The 18886-nt window shown below is 42.3% G+C and overlaps 1 protein-coding gene across 1 annotated transcript in view; it reads right to left on the reverse strand.

Annotated features, from left to right (window-relative positions):
* The window catches only part of APCDD1 (APC down-regulated 1), a 53262-nt gene extending 34608 nt beyond the window's left edge, over positions 1-18654 (reverse strand). Inside the window, exon 1 of the mRNA XM_018553399.1 lies at positions 18585-18654. Within this exon, the coding sequence (XP_018408901.1) occupies positions 18585-18654 (70 nt within the window). The remainder of the gene's footprint in view (positions 1-18584) is intronic.
* Positions 18655-18886: the final 232 nt, after the last annotated feature.

The raw sequence follows: 18886 nt of genomic DNA on the forward strand, positions 1-18886 counted from the left end.
ACTTGAATGATGTTTCGTAATCCGATCTTCTTCTTCTTTTCAGCCTTCTCTCCAGCGCTGCTGCGGGTCTCCGATCCAACACTGACTCCTCTGTCCTTGCTAGCACTTCCTGTCCCATGGTGTCTGCATGCGAGTGCACGCCGTCCATATACTTACCTTGCGTCTCTCCTCGTCTCCCGGCCGAAAATGTGAACTGCGCATGCGCCCGCCCCAAGGTACTTTGCGGCCACCCGAGAATTTACACATTTTCGGGCGGGAGGAAGACACAGGTAAGTTTAAACCGCTTTTAAAGCCTTTTTTTTTTTTACACTTTTTGCATATATCTACTGCTTGCTAGCAGTAGATATATGCAAAAACACTAGAGGGTTTAATAACCCTTTAACTACTTGCCTAATAAGGGCCCATTCCGTGCAATTAACGCACACTACCGATGCTACCAACTGATGCACAGTATTACGGTACCAGTCAGCTGCATTGGGGCTGGAGGTACGATTGGGGTGCCATTAAAATAAATAGCAACGCAAAGCACCTCCTACGATAACACAGGGTAGGTGTCTTGCACAGTAGCAAGTATTAATCACACGGAAGCGTGCAATTAATGCAACACTATGGTGTGAATCCACCCTAAACCTAACATCTAAGCCTAACAATAAACTAACTAAAGCCTCAAACTAATCCCTATCACTAAGTAACCTGTTCTGCATTATACTCACCTTGTCCTGCTCTAGGAGCCTCTGTACCAGAAGATAACAGGTCTTGTGCCAAAGTACAACAGCATTAAGATCCAGGTACAAAAAGCTCCTTATACAATCGGAACATATGACCAATTTAGGATTTTAACTGTCAAAAGATTATCTCAGAAGACCATATTTAAGAGAAAAGTTGAATTGGCTGATGGCTCAATGTATGGAAGGAAGAAAGAACAGTCATACTGTTGACCATCCTCTAGCTATGTCTGTATATTAATGAATTCTTCATGTTAAGATGGAAAATATACCTTCAATAAACACATGAAATACTGCATAAAAAAATAACTATATAAAGTGTACTTGAAATGGGTAAACAATTAACTAGTAGAACACTGTAAGCATCAATTATTTTCACAGTTGACCTTTAAGACAGTCTTTCATGTAAGCAGTAGGAATGGGTGATAATGGATATATTCCAGCTGAAATTTCCTGACACAACACATGGTCTACTGAGAGCAGTGTAGTATTTTTACTTGTATAATTTCCCCAATGGAGACATTGTTCACAAGTAAAGCGATGTCTGCATTACTGCACGGAGGTTTGCTTTTTATAAAAGACAGGTTCATGGATCTGGGAGAGCTGCTTCCAATCACCTCTTCTCTGTACCAGATAATATGAATGCAAAAACTATTTAACATCAGATATAGAAAGTTTATTCTGAGAAAAATGAAACAAGTCTCAACTACTAGTGCAGCTAACCATCAACACCCAAAACAAATTAATTAACTAATTAAGAAACAGGTAATGTTATGGTAATTTTTTAATGGGTCAATGAAAGAAGCAAAGGACTGGCTTCAGAAATCATAAGCTGTAGAAAGTCTTGAAAGAAAGTCAGAAGAGGTTTCTGCTTTGCTACCATGGCAATAACGTATGTAGGGGGAATCTAACCAAAACTGGAGCAGACAGAATCTGAGTAGTTGTCCATGCCAACCAGTCAGCTTCTCTCTTCAGTTTGTTCAGTTACGCTTTGAAAATGAAAGATAGAAGCTGATTGGTTGCCACGGGCAACTGCTCCAGATTTTGTCTGCTCCAGTTATGATAAATTCCCCACCATGTTTCCTTCTCTGTTAACCAACTGATGCAAATTACTTCTGTCTAATTCAAGTCTGAAAGAGATGTCTAGAAGATCTGGTAATCTGTAGTAATACACAGAAAAGTTGCCAATAGCCACAACATAAAACTTTGACTTTATAACTTTTTCTTGGACAACTTTTTTACAGACACATACACCTGAAGACCATGTTATCTTGGGAGGACCAAAGACCCGTGAAGACCCAGCATTGGCAATAGACTTTCCGAATCAAAAGTCAGTCAGACTGCTTGTGGGTGGGGGGTCTCTTGACCTTTACAGATGCCCACAGACCATACGATCATTGAGAGTTGACTATGCTTTGCTACTTTAAATGTCCAGGATTACCTGGACTTGCAGCACACCTAGTAACACCTTATCCGGGGCCATTCTGTCTTGGTGTTCGTGCAGATGAACATGTGAAGAAGATCCATTATGCAGAAACACAGCTTTTACTTCAGTCAAAGCATCCCAAGCCATGTAAACTGGGCTCCATTACTTCTGAATGGCCAAATCCCCACAGGTGGAACTGAGACTTTATTGCTGAGCATTGATGGTGAATACAAACATCCTCAAATTCTCTGCACAAATATACTTTTACGTTAGTACCTTATTAGCGGAAGGTGAAATTGCCGCAGATATTTCATGGGTGGTGATTTTGGAGTAATATTAAAGTAATGCACATTCGATTCTGATAAACTGTTAACATTTCATGGCCTGCTTAACTCATAATGAATACTATCCCCTTTACGTCATGCTTTAATATGGTGTCCTGGAACAGGGATTGATGAGATCTCTGCACTGTGCACAGCTATTTTCATAAGAACAAGGTTTTTCTAGGATTCCTTTGGCTTAGTAGAGAGTGAATTTTAACACACAAGAAATTATTCCGGAGAACAGACCTTTGTCTTTGATATGTGTATGCCTTTGGAACACTTATTTTAGCAGAACACTGAATTGTTTCCCCATTTCATCTACTTGGCAGCTGTTGTTTTGATCTGCCTGTGGGCTCCGAGTTGTCTCAAGGTTATGCTGGGGATTAAAACTTCTCTGTAATTCTAAGCAGATGGGTCTGGGAGAAAAGCCTTATAATTATTTGCCATACCCTCTAACCACAAACTCTTCTTTTTGAGCGCTAGGCTGGTGGATCACAGGGGTTTAGAGGCACCTAGGCATTTTGGCAGGTCTGCAAAAACAAGGTCTATTATGTAATGTACAAGAAAAGATAGACATCAGATCAAATGCTGTCACTTCTTTCAGAACAGTAGATTCTTCTTACCATTTTCCCTATGCTATCTGTAGTAAATGCATTTTTAGCCAGCCGGGGCTACTGGAGCTCCTATATGCATACAGAACTTTGAAGAATCCCTGTTAAAAAGTGTTCTTTATGTAATAGTTTGGGGCAGTGATGGTGCAGAAGTTTAACTTCAAAACTGGGCCAAAATTAGTATGTGGCACATGAAATGGTTAACAACAGCTTCCATGACAGGTGTGTTTCTTCATAACAGAGTTCCTTTATGTTTAACTCCAGGTCCACACCTAAATACATATATAAGAGTTGTTTTACAAGCGAAAGGGTTTGTATTTCTGTCCATTTAGTCCTGAGATTTATGCAGCCCTGTCACGACACCACAGCCTGCTTAGTGACCTGACATTGACATTATTCTACTGCAGTTAAGAAATACAACAAGGTCTTGTCCCTGCCCTCTTGTCCATGCCCTCAACCTGTGACTAGACAGTAAAGAAGAAGCAGCAGACTGATAAACTCATCTCTCTGCCAGCAGGGCCGGATTTACTCTCCCTGCCGCCCCAAGGCCAGGTTCCACAATACGCCGCCCCGCGCCGCCAACCCCCCTCCCCATCAATTGAGAATGGCAAACAGATGGCAGGGCGGCGGGGTTAGTTTCACATTTTTTTATCTTTATTTTTATCACTTTTTATTCAATTATTTCTTCTTATTTTTTTAAACCACGGTGGCCTGGTGGGAAATCCGGGCCTGTCTGCTCTTTACTCCTTTCAACATGTTCCTTGTTAACACACAAGTAATTCAGCCCAACTGATTGGCTCCTTGTGGTGCTTCATGGTAGAGAACAGAGTATTATACTATGGCTCTGGTTGTTTTATTAACCCTAACCCTAAGTGAACAGTAAGACTGTGGTCACTTACCGTTTTATTGAACCTAGAATCTATTCCCAATGCTCTACATAAGAACTCAATTAGGCATTAATACCCCAAAAACAGCACTGGGGGTGAAAGGGCCAATAGAGTCAGCTAATTAGGCCATATTGCATTGCACAGTGCTGTCAATCTAACACAAGAAACACGTTTACAAGAAGTGAGAGCACAAAGATGACCACATAATTTTGCTAGTGTTTCATCAATCTGCAACCAGCATGTCAACCAGTAGGGCAGTGTCACCGCTTTCTAGAGCAACGTTTTTAAACGTTTTTACAGTCATGACTTCCTTTAAAAGTATGCATATTCACAAGGCAGCCCAATCTAAAATGTAAAAACCTGACATGTAAAAATGTTGGCCCCCCACTTTCAAAATTAATGCCAGACCCTTATTCTAGATAGGAGTCTGGTATGGATTTTAAAGGAGGTTCCTTACAATAAAACCACCTGTGAATGCATCTCACCCTCCATGGATTAGCATCATCATTTATTTTCATGGTGGTAGCAGCCAGCCTTCCTGCACCATGGACAGGCATGATGCTGTGTTAAAGTTTTGAGGCACCCCTGAGGAAAATGAAAGGCACCCCAGTGTGCCACAGCACCTTGGTTGAGAAAGGCAGTTGGAGAGTTCTATAAAACTTTAAGGGGGCAGCAGTGTCTTCTTCCAACAAAGTGGTGGGGATGAGTAAATCCCAGTAGTGACTGAACATTAAAATAGTTTATATATTCATAATTCAGGTTTGTATTTACCTGAAGGTTTAATTATTACATGCTAAATCAGTAAAAGTTTGCTGATTCTCTACTTCTGCTGCTTCAACAGTATGTGTCAATGGGGGATACAACGTTAAAGCCCCTTTCCAGAGACCCATAACTGAGGACAGAATGTGTATGAACAAACTCTTCTGGTTTGGCAGGCTGTAGAATAGCAATGCTGGTGCTCTACAAAGAGCTGGGCTCTGGGACTCTTTGTATTTGGTGGGACATAGCCAAAACCTGTGCCAGTCTATATTCCATGTTCAATATAGATACTGTATAAATAGCAGAGGTCTATTGCCAATCAGAAGACTTTCACATGAGCACTTCACATAGACCAAGTTATTGGGTTACTTAATCCCCAGTAAGAATTTTTTATAATGAATCACTCTCCCTAAAATGTAAAACATGACTCTCATTGAGCTATACCGTACTCAAATATACCATAATAAAGCTGAACTCCAGCTATAAATATTTATGTACATTTACATTGGTCCAGCTTGGCACAATGTAAGTATACATAAATAATCCATGGTACAGGGATCCTATAAAACATTGTAGTAGCCGCAGTCACTACAGTACAACATCTTTCGGCTCCTTTACCGCTGCTGTGCTGAGCGACTGTGAGAACAGAGAGGGTCGCTCGCTCAGCACAGCGCCCATTAAAAGGAGAACTATGAGGTGAGTGATTTTCACTCAACCTCATAGTTTGAGCCGACGTGTGACAATGAAACTATCACACGTCAGTTCAAGGGAAGTGAGCGAAAACATACCCTCACTCTCTCACTTCTCGATTATGTCCCTGCAGAGAGCCGTGACTGTCACTCACGGCTCTCTGCAGGGATTACCCCCCCCCTCCCCTGTCCGATCCTACAGCGCTGACTGGTGGAACGGACAGGGAAGGGAGCGGGTACAGCTGGCTCTGCCTCTAGATAGGCAGAGCCAGCTGTCACTCACGCAAACTGGGTGGATCTCGACAGTAATGTCGGGATCCATCCCGGCTGCTGCGGTCTCAGTATACCGCGAGCTGTAGCTCGCGATATACTGAGCTTTGGGTCACGGGAGGACGCTAGTTTATGTCTTCCCGTGACCCTTAGGAGAACTATCGGGAAAAACACTTACCCCATAGTTCTCCTTTAAGCATACACCTAGCATTTTTAGCATTGATTGGAAGAAAGGCGGTGATGAAGTGTGGATCTAGCGTGATTGTGGTATATGCAAACACTTTGGACAATACTCACTAGGCCTGATTTACTAAAGGGAAGTGTGCAAGAACAGGAAGAAATCACCCTAAAGATTATAGGCTTACCCACCACTTATCTGCAGAGATGTTTTTAGTGCATATGTTACAGTACCCATTCTCAGTGTGCATTAAACTTCAAAATAAGGTTGTTTATGTGCCTTTATGTGCATTTACAGTGCACTATGTATTGTGGGCTCTTATGTACAGATCAAACGAAACTAATCTAGCAAAATGTACACTCGTCAAAGCATATGTTACAACCCCTGATTGCAGTGTGCACTGAACATCAAAATAAGCTGTTTTGGTGCCTTATATGCAGATGTGTTGATTTAGGGAATGTGTGCATTGACAGTCTGTTTAAAGAAAAAGATATAAAAAATGATAATGTCACAAGCACCAAGATTGTTCACCAAGGTAAGCTCCAAAAAACGTAAAATCTTCTAACCGTAAAACATCCTTGTTTTATCAGGATTCTTGAGCTTGGTTAAACCCCACAGTCTTCCAGGAGGAGGGTTGTTCCACAGCATTCATCCTTGCTCACAAGCTATCATTAACATGTGAGGCCTAGGAAAAGATCTTCAGATTACTTCCCAGAGGGCATCCTGAGATCTTCCATAAGATGTACACCCTCTGACAAGTGATGGATATGCCTTTTATGTTCTATTATATATTTTTTACACTCCTCCTTTTGAATTATTTTCTTAGTTATGCTCAAAAGCATCTGCATTATTCTAATAAATACATGCCCTGCATTATTAAGATTTTATACAAACATAGACTCTGTTATGTTTGATGTCCATTGAACTACACATTTGTTAACATTCTAATATTTACAATATTGTATTCAATATATTTTTGATAAACTCTAAATAAAATAGTTCACAAAAAAGCAGAGAGAAGTGACAAGGATGGCTCAAAATTTTATAAAATTTAAACCATTAACAAAACATTTGATTAAAGGGTCAGTCCACCCAGTAATGAATTTTAATTGCAGGTGGTGGGCTGAAACATCTGCTGGTCTTTCTATTTACGGGTCTTTGGAGATTTCGGTGGCAAGATTGGCAAGATCTACCTGGCAGAATTCCTGGACCTGTTCCTCCCCATCTTGCAGTTTTGAGTGTTACCACCCACCTTGGGGTGTTCCTGCTTGTTAAGTTGTGTTCTCTATAAAATCCAGCAGGAAGCGTGAGATCCTTTATAATATCTATGGCATGGTGTCTCAAGCACAGATATCTCGTCAAAGAGGCCCTTAAAATTAGTAGCAGTTAGATGGTTTAACATTCCAGCATTTATGGACTTTAGCTTGACTGACTTAGTGCGGGAAAGAAAAGTCTAAAAGAAAAATGTGTTTTTCCGCAGGTCAGAAACATGTCTAGCCTCTGCCCATCCTGTGAGGTCTGATAACAAAGCCCCGGACATCAACATGACTTTTTTTGTGTGGCCTGCTGCTTATAGCACTGTCAGGCAAAGTTGAAACTGATACTTTGATGGGGCTACAAGTAAAGGCTGGCTGGACAGTCACGTGTCACAAGTACAAGTTCAACTTGTTTCTCCATTACAGAATAGGAATCTTCTGATCCTAATATACCCTCACATGTGTATATAGGTAACAGGTGACACAGCAGCAGGAGGGAAGTAGTAGTAGTTACAGAGTAATATACTTAGTGATAAGTATATTAAACTACAACGTGACAAGCATCAGGATTGATCTTTAAGATATTATTGAAGCATGAACCAAAGGATCAGCAAATAGGGAGGTAAAAGTATGGATATTTTTTTGTTACAATATGCATCTGCAAGCAGCAGAATATCAATTGTGTACGTGTGCTTGGCATGGACAATGCGTACATGTAAGTGCATGCTTACAGTGATACACGGCCCTGAACGCATGCACTATGGCTTCTTTACTTTAATACTGCTTTCACACCTATGACTTGTGGTAATAAACCTACATTTACAAAATGATTACCACAACACATGGTAACACATGGCACTTTGTGCAGTACATTGTGGTGTACAGAACTACATTATGTGGCAATGCACCCATGCTGCAGTATACTGTAACATACATGCCATGCATTGTGGTTCACCACAAAAATGCTGCAAGGACAATTCTTCATTTGTGGCTGTAAGCTGGCATTGCATTCTAAATGAATGAATGGCTGCCTAAGTAAGGCAACAGTTCTGCCTTAGACTATGACTCTTACCATACACAATACAAGGTAACATTGAAACAGATCAGAAAAGTGTGTATGAGCCCTTAGCCCTGAGTCACACCATTAGTAATATTAGTATACACTCAATGCTGTATTGTTCCAACATAAAAAAGCATAAACAAAATGGATAACCGTTGTAAGATAGTCTCAAATTATTAGTTAAAAATCACAATTTTATTCTAGGTACAACACTACATAGCTGCTGTATATTTGTACAACGCAGTATGTGCTGCTTCGCAAATCAAATTTGTTCGCATGTACACTATCATAGTTCTCAGTGAGCGTTGTGTATGTTTAGTAAGTACTGGTGTAGTAGGCTTTGGTTGCTCAGTCTGGCTTGTTGATGTATCAGTGCAATTGCAAATGTGTATATCCTTTAGTAAATCAGACCCTTTGAGGCTCCAAATTTACTTGCAGAACCATCTTGACTGGATGCCGGCTCTCCTGTTTACACAGCTGTCAGAATTAGAAACAAGTGAAATAGCTACTGAAATTGCTGCTTTGCACTACCCTGTAATGGTGAGTTCCTATTAATCCATGGCACTAGTGACCCGCTTAAAAGAGAACTATGGGTGAAGTGTTGTTTCTTCTTTCTCCAAAATTCTCTTTAGGGTCACGGGAGGACATATACTAACCTCCTCCCATGACCCAAATCTGCAGCGCAGCCGGGACGGATCCCGACAGTACTGTGGAGATCCACTCAGCTGCGTGAGTGACAGCTGGCTCTGCCTATCTAGAGGCAGAGCCAGCTGTGCCCGCCTCCTACCTCGTCCGTTCCTTCACTCAGTGCTGGAGGATCAGAGGGGAGGGGGGAATCCCTGCAGGGAGCCGTGACTGACAGTCACCACACTCTGCAGGGAGATGATCAGGAAGTGAACGGGTCGGCTGCATGTTTCTGCTCACTTCCCGATCAATAGAGCCGACCTGTGACAACTTAAAGAGGATCACTGGTGATCATTAAAGATAAACAAATGTTTTAAAATACACCCCACAAGAAGAGATTTCGGGGAAAAAATACTGTGGTAATTAAAACAATTTTTGAGAAATAAAACATTTCACCCCTGTCTGTTCACCAATAAAAATTATGTGAAAAGCCCAGGGGTCCTCTTTGTTTTGCTCTGAGGTTCATCCCTTGGGAAAAAAAACCTCAGTCTATATGATTTGAGTTGGACAGCATGCCCAACATCCAGCTACAGAATCAGTGTCACTGAGAATTCATTTGTACCTATGAGAGAGAGGGATCATGGTTTTTCTTGCAAAGCTGAGAGGGCAGTGAAAACACGCAGTGGTAGCAAGTTTGGTTACAAAAAGAAAAACCAAACAGTATACACGGTCTGGTGGAGTGGCAAGTAATTGCAGTTATCCACTCTTCAATAAACAGACCAATCCTAGGTGAACCTTCGACCATATGCATTGTGTGTGGTCGCCCTAAATCATGCATGGACAAATCCCAGAAGCCAGGTAGCCAATGCTCCAAAATTGCAGCTGGCACCTAACGTTTCAGGTTTTCTCTAGTTGTTGTCAATAGAGCTGGCTCCTAAAAAATCCTGCTGGCTTCTGGAATAGACAGGCTGGTTGAATTCACAATTAATTCATTGAATTCACAATGAATTTGTCCATCCCTGCTCTAAATTATAATCCATTGTGCCACTATCACCTCCCCAACCCAGTCTCTGCACCCAACCTTATTCAAGAAACAAGCCCCATGCAAATACAAGTTGCCTGACTACTATGTTGTTATTGACTGACCCACAATAATCAGGCAGCATATGAAGTCGGAGCGAGCGCAGAGCTCCTAACCTGCATACTTGTTGTAGGACAGTGACTCTGAATTAGTGATGTGCGCATGCTTGCTGTGGACACAGTTTGCCAGAGCTTGCCCAATCCACGCAAAACTGTGAGTGACACAGCTCCCTCCTGGTTCAATCAGTTTCAGCCGGGGCATTCACCGCCCCTTTGTGACGTGTTGCTGCAGGATGGGGAATGCCATGCCGGCAACAAATTGAGCCAGGAAGGGGTTGTGCACTGACAGTTTTGCACTGGCTCAGGCAAACTTTGGTGAACTGGGTTCATGTCAAGTCCAGGCACAGCACTATTTCTGAGTCATTGTCCCACAGAAATTATGCAGATCGGGACTTCTGATCTCTCTCTCTCCGACTCCACTTGCTCCCTGATTATAAAAATAGTATTAAAGTCAGTGGGGCAGCATCACCGCCAGGCACGTGCCAATTTCAGAAGATCAACAATAGCAGCCTCCGTATTTCTGTCATGACGGGGGCTCTTTAAAAATGAAAACTATGGTCAGTATATCTTTAATAAATACCATCACTACTACATGTTTCTCTCGCACAGAAATTCCTTTAGCACATCTGATCTTTTTCAGACATCTTTCTGGACAGTTTCTGAAAATAACATTGAAAAAAAAGCTGTGTGTGAACGAGCTGAAAGCACAGCCAAAAACCTCAGAAAGTTCAGCAAAAAAAGATTTGGAACGAATCTCTGGCAAGCAGGTTACGACAACTCTCAGGATTGATTGGATATCACAAAGCGGAGGATAAACAGCTGGGATTAATGCACTAAAGTCAAACAGCATGCTCCTGGCAAGCAACTATTCTCATGGCTCACAACTAAATCATATTCTTCATTCAAACACTGCTAAATACGTGTTGATTGAACCCAATGAGTACAAAGAAAAGCTTGCAAACAAAACTGACATGGGGAACTTTACCTTTAGACCAATGTGATAAATGTCTGAATTGCTCTGTAAGATTTTTAGACAGAATTTCTTTCAGTCCGCTAAGCACTAAGGGAAATCAAATGACTGAAGAATGACAATGGAAGCAATGCAGCATTACGAATACAGTGCTTCCTGAGAAAACACTGCTAAGTGCCCCTAAGCCTGTGCTTGCACAGCGAATACTAATAATCGCAAACATGAAACGGTTGTACGTCTCAACCATCCCCTTGTCACTCAGTCCTATTATAAACAAACCATAGGAAAGTGGGCCTAATTTATCAAAACTGAGGGAAACTGTCTGGGATGCCCAGAACAACCAATCAGAGACCACCGTGTATTTTTGTCAGTGTAGGGTAAAGTACATTTGTCATGAGAGAACTATGAGAGGGAATCAAAAAGTAATGCCTGCTGAGTTATAGAATGTTTAAAGGATGTCTATGATTAAGAACTCAAAATATATATGTTTTTCTATATTGAGTTTCCATTAGTTTTATCCCAATCCTAATAACCATATTGATATTTGTAGGTTTGATTGATAACTTACTTATTGAAGATGCCCATAGGATGTACTTCCTCAAACCACTGACACTTTTCGCTCTGTGAATATGAACTTCCTTGTGTCATAACCCTGACAGAGCCTGCCTTCTGAACTACAACTTAACGTCTGAACAATGTAACATGATCATTGCTTGCTGGAAGCAATGCATGATGGGACATGTAGTGTTGAGAAAATGAGATTGCATCACAGCAAGATGCAGGGAAAGAGATACAAAGCACACTGGGAGTCCAGGAAGTTGTTGAAAGTAATGGAAGGAACATTCACTACATAAAAAGGGATTTTTTTAAGTCATTCTCAAAAACAACTCTAGTATTATTATGTATTTCTATTACAATGCTGATGTTATCACAGGATAGGATATGCTGGGACTTTAGAACTCCTTTAATTATGCTGAGATGGAAACAATGAGCATCATACACATTTTCTATAAATTCCTCTACTCAGAGTTACCCTTCCACATTGCCCCATCACGTTCAATATATATACGTCATTGTTTAACCCACGTCTCAAATCCAGATTGGAAAAATTCTACAGAGCATTCTTTACCTCTCATTCAGTGACTCGTTCATTTCAGTTTTTCTCTTTTTAACTTCTTTACCCAACAGCCAACATTGCTCACGTCAATAGCTGCATCACCATACACATTCTTCAGGCATGTATGGATCTCAACAGTGGAACAACCCTATTTGATCAGAAACTCAATTACTGCTCTTTGTTTCATCTTCTCATCCCCGATACACTTGGTATAATTTAAAAAACAGACGCATGAGTTAGACCATATGTATGACATACAGTATATCAGGCATTTTATTATACGTTCACATGAACAGCAGACATGAAAGAACAGGCATTACTTTTTGATACCCCCTCGTGTATAGACTGGCAACTAGCCTTGTGCCATGACATCATGACCAGGAACAAGTATGGCTGTACACAGTACAATTTTCTTTAAAAACATGAAACTTGTATTGTTGGGGTAGACATATGACCTAGTAACATTTTCAAATGCAGCTTTAACTGAAGGTAATATCTGCTTGAATTGCCTGGTTATATGACAAGTTTGCTTTAAAGCCTATCTCCAGGGGAAAAAAAACCTCCCCTTGCAGTGAGTCTACCCTGCAAGGGTTAACTTCTTGTTAATGTCTATCCCACTCCCCTAGCAGTCGGCATTCTCATAATTTGCCCCATGTTCCAGCTAGTGTCCCTTGGTATCCTTAAGAGGCTGTGGGCATTGGACTTGCAACCTGCGGAGATAGGCTTTGTGATGACTATTAAAACCTATATACTTTTTAGAGTATAGTTCTATTGATTTAGATGTCAATCCAGACAAAAAAATGTTGCAAAGATATGTTAATCATGATCACGCAACGGACAATTGCTTAGCAAAGGGGTGGGCAAATTCACGTGGAATTCAGAAGCCAGTCCACCCAGTTCTGGAGCCAGCAAGATTTTCTTTTATAAGCCAGCTTCTGGAGGGTGGCTACTTTTGTTCTCCATGGTCCCATGTGTGTTGTAAAGTAGCCACCACTCCAAGCTCACTCCTGTGATGGACTATAATCTCACATTTAGCTTACTCATTTGAATTGAGATTATAGTCCATCACAGGAGGGAGCATGGAGTGGTGGGTACTTTACAACACACACAGGGACCATGAGGAAGAAGAGTAGCCAACCTCCAGAAGGAAGGACAGTGTCAGCACCAATTCAGAGATGACTTGAGGATCTACAGCCGAGTGATGGACAAATAAGATACATTTCTGTTAATAGTTAAGGTACTTGACTCCCAAGTTTAGTGTCACTTTAAGGGCAAGTTCACACCAGATGCATTTGGATGCAGCCCGTTCAGTTCGTCAGCTGCATCACAACCGCGTTACAATGCTTTTTAATGGGATTTCTGGTGCTATGTTCACCCCAATGCAGTCCGCTCCGTTGCAGTCAGAAAAAATACTGCTCGTCTCATTTTATCTGCACCTGATTCCAACGCAATGCATCAAAATCGCATGCATACGTACTGGAGTGCACCCGAAAAGCCCATTTTAAGATATAAAAAAGTGTCAAAATTGCATCACAATTGCTGTAAAAACTCTGCAAAACGCATCGCACTGCAGCTGCGCTGTGCACACAGTTGTGGTGTGTACTAGACGTTAGTCTTCTTTTTTATGGCGTTATACAATGGAATTGTGCATGGTATCCCTGCAGGGACAAAGCAGCTAATATGGAGGGGAGAGTGTGGAATAAATAAACTAGGGAATTCAAAAAATTCTTTAGAATTTGAAATAACATATCCTACACAGAGTTTCACACTTAGAGGGTGGCTTACTAAAGATGTGAAAAAGTGATTGTTGAACTAGACCAGCGAACATGTTTAGTCAAGCTTTCAGTCAAGCATGGCATAATACAGTACACTTTTAAGATCATTTATTTTTTAAATTTGCCTGCAGCATGTAACATTTCTTTACATGAAAGTGTATTGAAAAGTACATATGATGCTTATCAAAGGGAGCAGAATGATATCTTAGGATATTCTCCATGCACAACATAGACAGCATGATATAGGATTCATCCACCAAGTTGTTCTCCATTTCTATTGCTCCAGCTTTTGTATGTGAATTTACTGCATATACTATCAACCACACGTCTTCACGTCACGATCATATAATAAGTGTACGAAATGAAGAAAAAGTATTTCAATGGGGTTTTTCAGGTGTTAAAAACTGACATTAGATTTTTTAACATAAACCAATACTGTAATGTGTGTCTTACTGTAATCCATGGTTGTTTCCCTTCTCTTGTCACAGGGTAACACAGGAACTTCTCCAGCACGTCTGGATGCCTTGCGTGAACATATATTCACGTCACCAAGACTGAAGTCTGCTCCTATATATATCACTCCCTTCAAACAGTATTTGGACATGTGCAGCCTAGAGGGGCACACAACTTAAAGGAGAACTATGAGGTGAGTGCTTTTCACTCAACTCATAGTTCTAGCCGACCTGTGACAATGAGACTGTCACAGGTCGGCTCAGTAGATCGGGAGGTGAGCGAACATATACCGGCGTTCGCTCACCTCTCGATCCTGTCACGGCAAAGGGAGGGGCTGGATTCCCCCCTCCCTGCTCCGATCCGCCAGCGCTGACTGGCGGAACGGACGGGGAAGGGGGCGGGTACAGCTGGCTCTGCCTCTATATAGGCAGAGCCAGCTGTCAGTCACACGGCGTCTCATTTTCCTGCGAGCGGCAGCTCGCGGTATACTGAGCCTAGGGTGACGGGAGGGCGCTAGTTTGTGTCCTCCCGTTACCCTAAGGAGAACTATGGGGAAAAGCCTTAACCCCATAGTTCTCCTTTAAACTGTGTCCCTACCACCATTTATAATCAGGTACAGGATATAAGAATAAGAAATGAAAGCAGCTGTATGTCGGCAATGGAGTACATTTACTCTATATTTATAAATAATTCACACCAATGAATTCCATAATAAAAAAAACACCAAAGCAATTTAATAATCACACATGTAACCGAAGCAAAGGCATTAACAGAGGCTCATATTCCAGAGGACACTCATTGTGACAGGCCACTTTGTAAAGGTGCTCTGATTTATAGATATGTTATGCTGGGAAATGTATCCGCTATCCAATATGACAATGTTTTAGCCTTAATAACACAGTGACTCAGTGGTTAGTCTTGCAGAACTGGGGTCACTGGTTTGCATCCCAGCCAGGACTTTATCTTCATGGAGATTGCTTGTCCTCCCTTTGCTTGTGTGGGTTTTCTCTAGGTATCCTGGTTTCTTTCCAGAGACATGCTGGTAGGTTAATTGGCTCCTGTCTAAAGCTGGGTATACACTAGTAGATGTATTTGTCCAGCTTTTCCTTCTAGATTCTAAGCTCTCAAGAGCAGGGCCCTCCTAACCATCTTGTCTTTAATTGTACTGTCTCATTTCATATTGTACAGTGTTGCACAAACTATATAAATCCTGCATAATATAAATCAAACAGATTCCTCCATCCACACTAAACAGCATGGACAGAGGAATCTTCCGCTGCAGCTATTGTATGTTGACATTCCACCTCACCAGCTGTCAGAATACCCAAACAGGGTCTGCATCTGATTGGCTGCAGGGGATGTTTGGTTGACAATTTTCCCCCTGCTCCTTCCATTTTCAATCGAAGGATGTCAGGCTGGAGTGGACTGAGCAAATTTTGGCCAGCTATTCAAGGACCAGCTGAAATCCGTTCAGTGCACAGACCAGCTAAAGCTGCCCATACACCTTGCGATCATCAGACAAAACTTTTCGTCCGATGATCGAACCGTTGTATGATTTTTGTACGGCGGCCCCATCCTGCCCGATCATTGCAAGGTTGAATCATCGGTAGTTAAAAAAAACACTTGGACGAATTGCGGTAATCGACCGCACGTATTTTCATTTGCGCATGTGCAGTGTAAATCGTACGAATTACGACGTACGGAAACGCCCCCGACCTTTGCGAAAATTGTAATCGACCGAAGTTTTCTAACCTGCTGGATAGTAAATCGATTGTACAGTATTTGCGGTTGTACAGTGCCCATCAACCTTACAAATATCGGACGAAAGCGCGATATTCGGCCGATGTTCGTAAGGTGTATGGGCAGCTTTAAAATGGCCCCAGTTTATAGGTATGCATATGAGATATAGACCTTAGATTAGGACTGATGCGCATATACAGAATGTTACATCGTTCGTGTTATAAATACCTGTAATAAATAAAGTAACACACTCTGATAATATACAGAGACTTTAATTGACAGCAGGGCTTGATAAATCCCATGAACCAGGTAGCCAATGCTCCTTAAATATGACAGCCGGCACCCAACTTTAGAGGTTATCTCTAGTTGTTGTGGATGGAGCTGGCTCCCAAAATAAATCCTTCTGGCTCCTGAATTCCATATTCATTTGTCCACCCCCTGACTTGCTGACATTTGTCCACCCCCTGACACTTCGGAGACACAACTTCAAGATAAATAGTGCTGAGTGCATGGAATCAGCAAATTGTGAATTCTTTTTAGAGCACAGAATTGGTCTGCAGAGCATAATACAGTTCATTATTCATTAGGGCTCATTCACACTGGAATCGGCCGGCACGTATAGCTCCGTGCTGCGTGCACGGCCATATCAGATAGCTCCCGGGAAGGACAGGTGCTGCGTGTGATGAGTACGCAGCCCCCGTCATTCTCTATGGGACTACGCGGCTGTACGCCCCCCTACGCTCACCTCAAGTGCAGGTCCGTACGAGTGCTTGTTTCCTGGCTCGGACGCAGACAGGATTTATCCGGTCAGCGTAAGAGTACGCTCACCCGCACGGACGTGCAGGGCAGGTGAGCGTAGGGAGCGTATGGCCGCGTAGTCCCATAGAGAAAGACGGGGGTTGCGTACTAATCACACGCAGCACCTGTCCTTCCCGGGAGCTGCCCGATACGGCCCTGCACGCGGCACTGAGCTGTACGTGCTGGCCGATTCCAGTGTGAATGAGCCCCTAATGCCTTTTTGCGTGACAGATCTGCAATCAGGTGAATAAAAAATCTGATCCAACCGCTACAAAGAACAACGCACAGTACTTATCACACAGGATTTACAACCCTTGCCTAGTAAGGTGCCGACAGGTCCAGTTAATGGCAATGATTGGCGCACAAACATGGACGTTCACATTGGTCAAACTTCCATGTTTAGGAGATGGGAGAGCAAGCCCTGGAGCCACCAAGGGGAAAAATAATAACGATTGGCTGGGAAAATCCATCCTGAACTCAACGTTTTTGTACATAGTGTGTATGAGGCCTAATTGCTATACCCAATAGGAAACATTTAAATCTGCACATTCTAGAGCAATGGCCCTTCTATACTAAGGGCCCATTCACACCAGAAGCGCTGGGATGTGTTGTGCTGTATTGCCCAATGCAGCCCCAATGCAAGAACAAGCTATTTGCCTTAAGTCCTATTGATTCCGTTCAAAGGAAAACCCTCTTTCCAACGTAATGTAAAGCTTTGCAGCGCACCATGGTGCATGATGACATTACATTAACTTTAGGTGCGATTAGATGCGTTTATATATGCATTTAAAATTGTTTTCTAAACGCATTTATATATATGCATCTAATGAATTCCAATGGATCTATACACACTGGGGGAAATGATCAGAACTGGAGCAGACAAAATCTGGAGCAGCTTTGCATGACAACCAATCAGCTTCTCTCTTTCATTTTCAAATCTTATCTGAACAAACTGAAAAGAGAAGCTGATTGGTTGCCATCGGCAACTGCTCAAGATTCTATCTGCTCCAGTTTTGATAAATTCCCTCCGCTGTGTTTAGATGCTTTTATCTGCCTTTAGAAAAAATAGAAGTCAGATGGGTCCAGGAATAGATTGCAACTTCTAAACGCACCAAAATGCACCTAAACGCAATTTGATGCAAGGATTCGGTACCAGATGCTTCTAAATGCATATAGGCGCAATTTGACGCAAGGATTCGTACCGGATGCTTCTAAATGCATATTCATGTAAACGCACATAAACACGCATCATTTGACGCATCTAGAAGCATAAACACAGCATCTAGACTGACAGACTTTTCTCTACATATAAAGCACAAAAGCGCAAGTGGTAGGTGTGAATAAAGCCTAAAATGTAAAAGAAGTGTCCACAATGCAATGCACATTAAAACGCACACTAGTGCATGTACATTATGTGCATGATATCGAACGCACTGTGGCGAGAACAGCGAGGTCTCCCATAAGGTCACAGATCCACTCGCTTGCCCTGGTCATTGCATATGTATTTTAAGTTATAGGCACTGATGCTTGAACAGGGATACCCCTTGTGCTGCAGCAGAAGGAGTAAGACTGCAAGGCAGATGTGACAAGCTGGGTTCTCCAGGAGAATGTGCTTATCAGTCCTGGATAGAGATCAGATGCCAGGGTAGGATTCAGCCCAATCAATGGAATAGCACTTTAGGGGGGTCAGACCCTTCAGCAGCTCCTCTCCATTTGCTGCCATTGCATAGAACACACAGGAAGACCCCGATCACCCCAAAGTAGTAGGACGGAGGACACATACCGGAGAGGATGATCCCTGTCAGTAGGACAGCTCTGAGACTCGAGCAGGACATCTCCATATCCCCAGACATCGGGTGATCCTTCCACTGATAACAATCCACACACAGCTCGGTGTAAAGTGTACAATCTATTCCACAATCCCGCACAGCTCAGGGCGATGTATCCATCCAGCCGTGTCCGTGTACATAGAGAGCCCGGAGCGATCCTCCCCCGTACACCGCAATCAGCAGACTGCAAGCGCCGGCTCACCGTCCTTGTCTACATGTACTGGCTGAGCTGCCTCCTAGTCTCTGCATTATAAAT

The sequence above is a fragment of the Nanorana parkeri genome, unplaced genomic scaffold (assembly GCF_000935625.1).
Source record: "Nanorana parkeri isolate BGI_ZX_2015 unplaced genomic scaffold, ASM93562v1 scaffold7, whole genome shotgun sequence".
NCBI lineage: Eukaryota > Metazoa > Chordata > Amphibia > Anura > Dicroglossidae > Nanorana > Nanorana parkeri.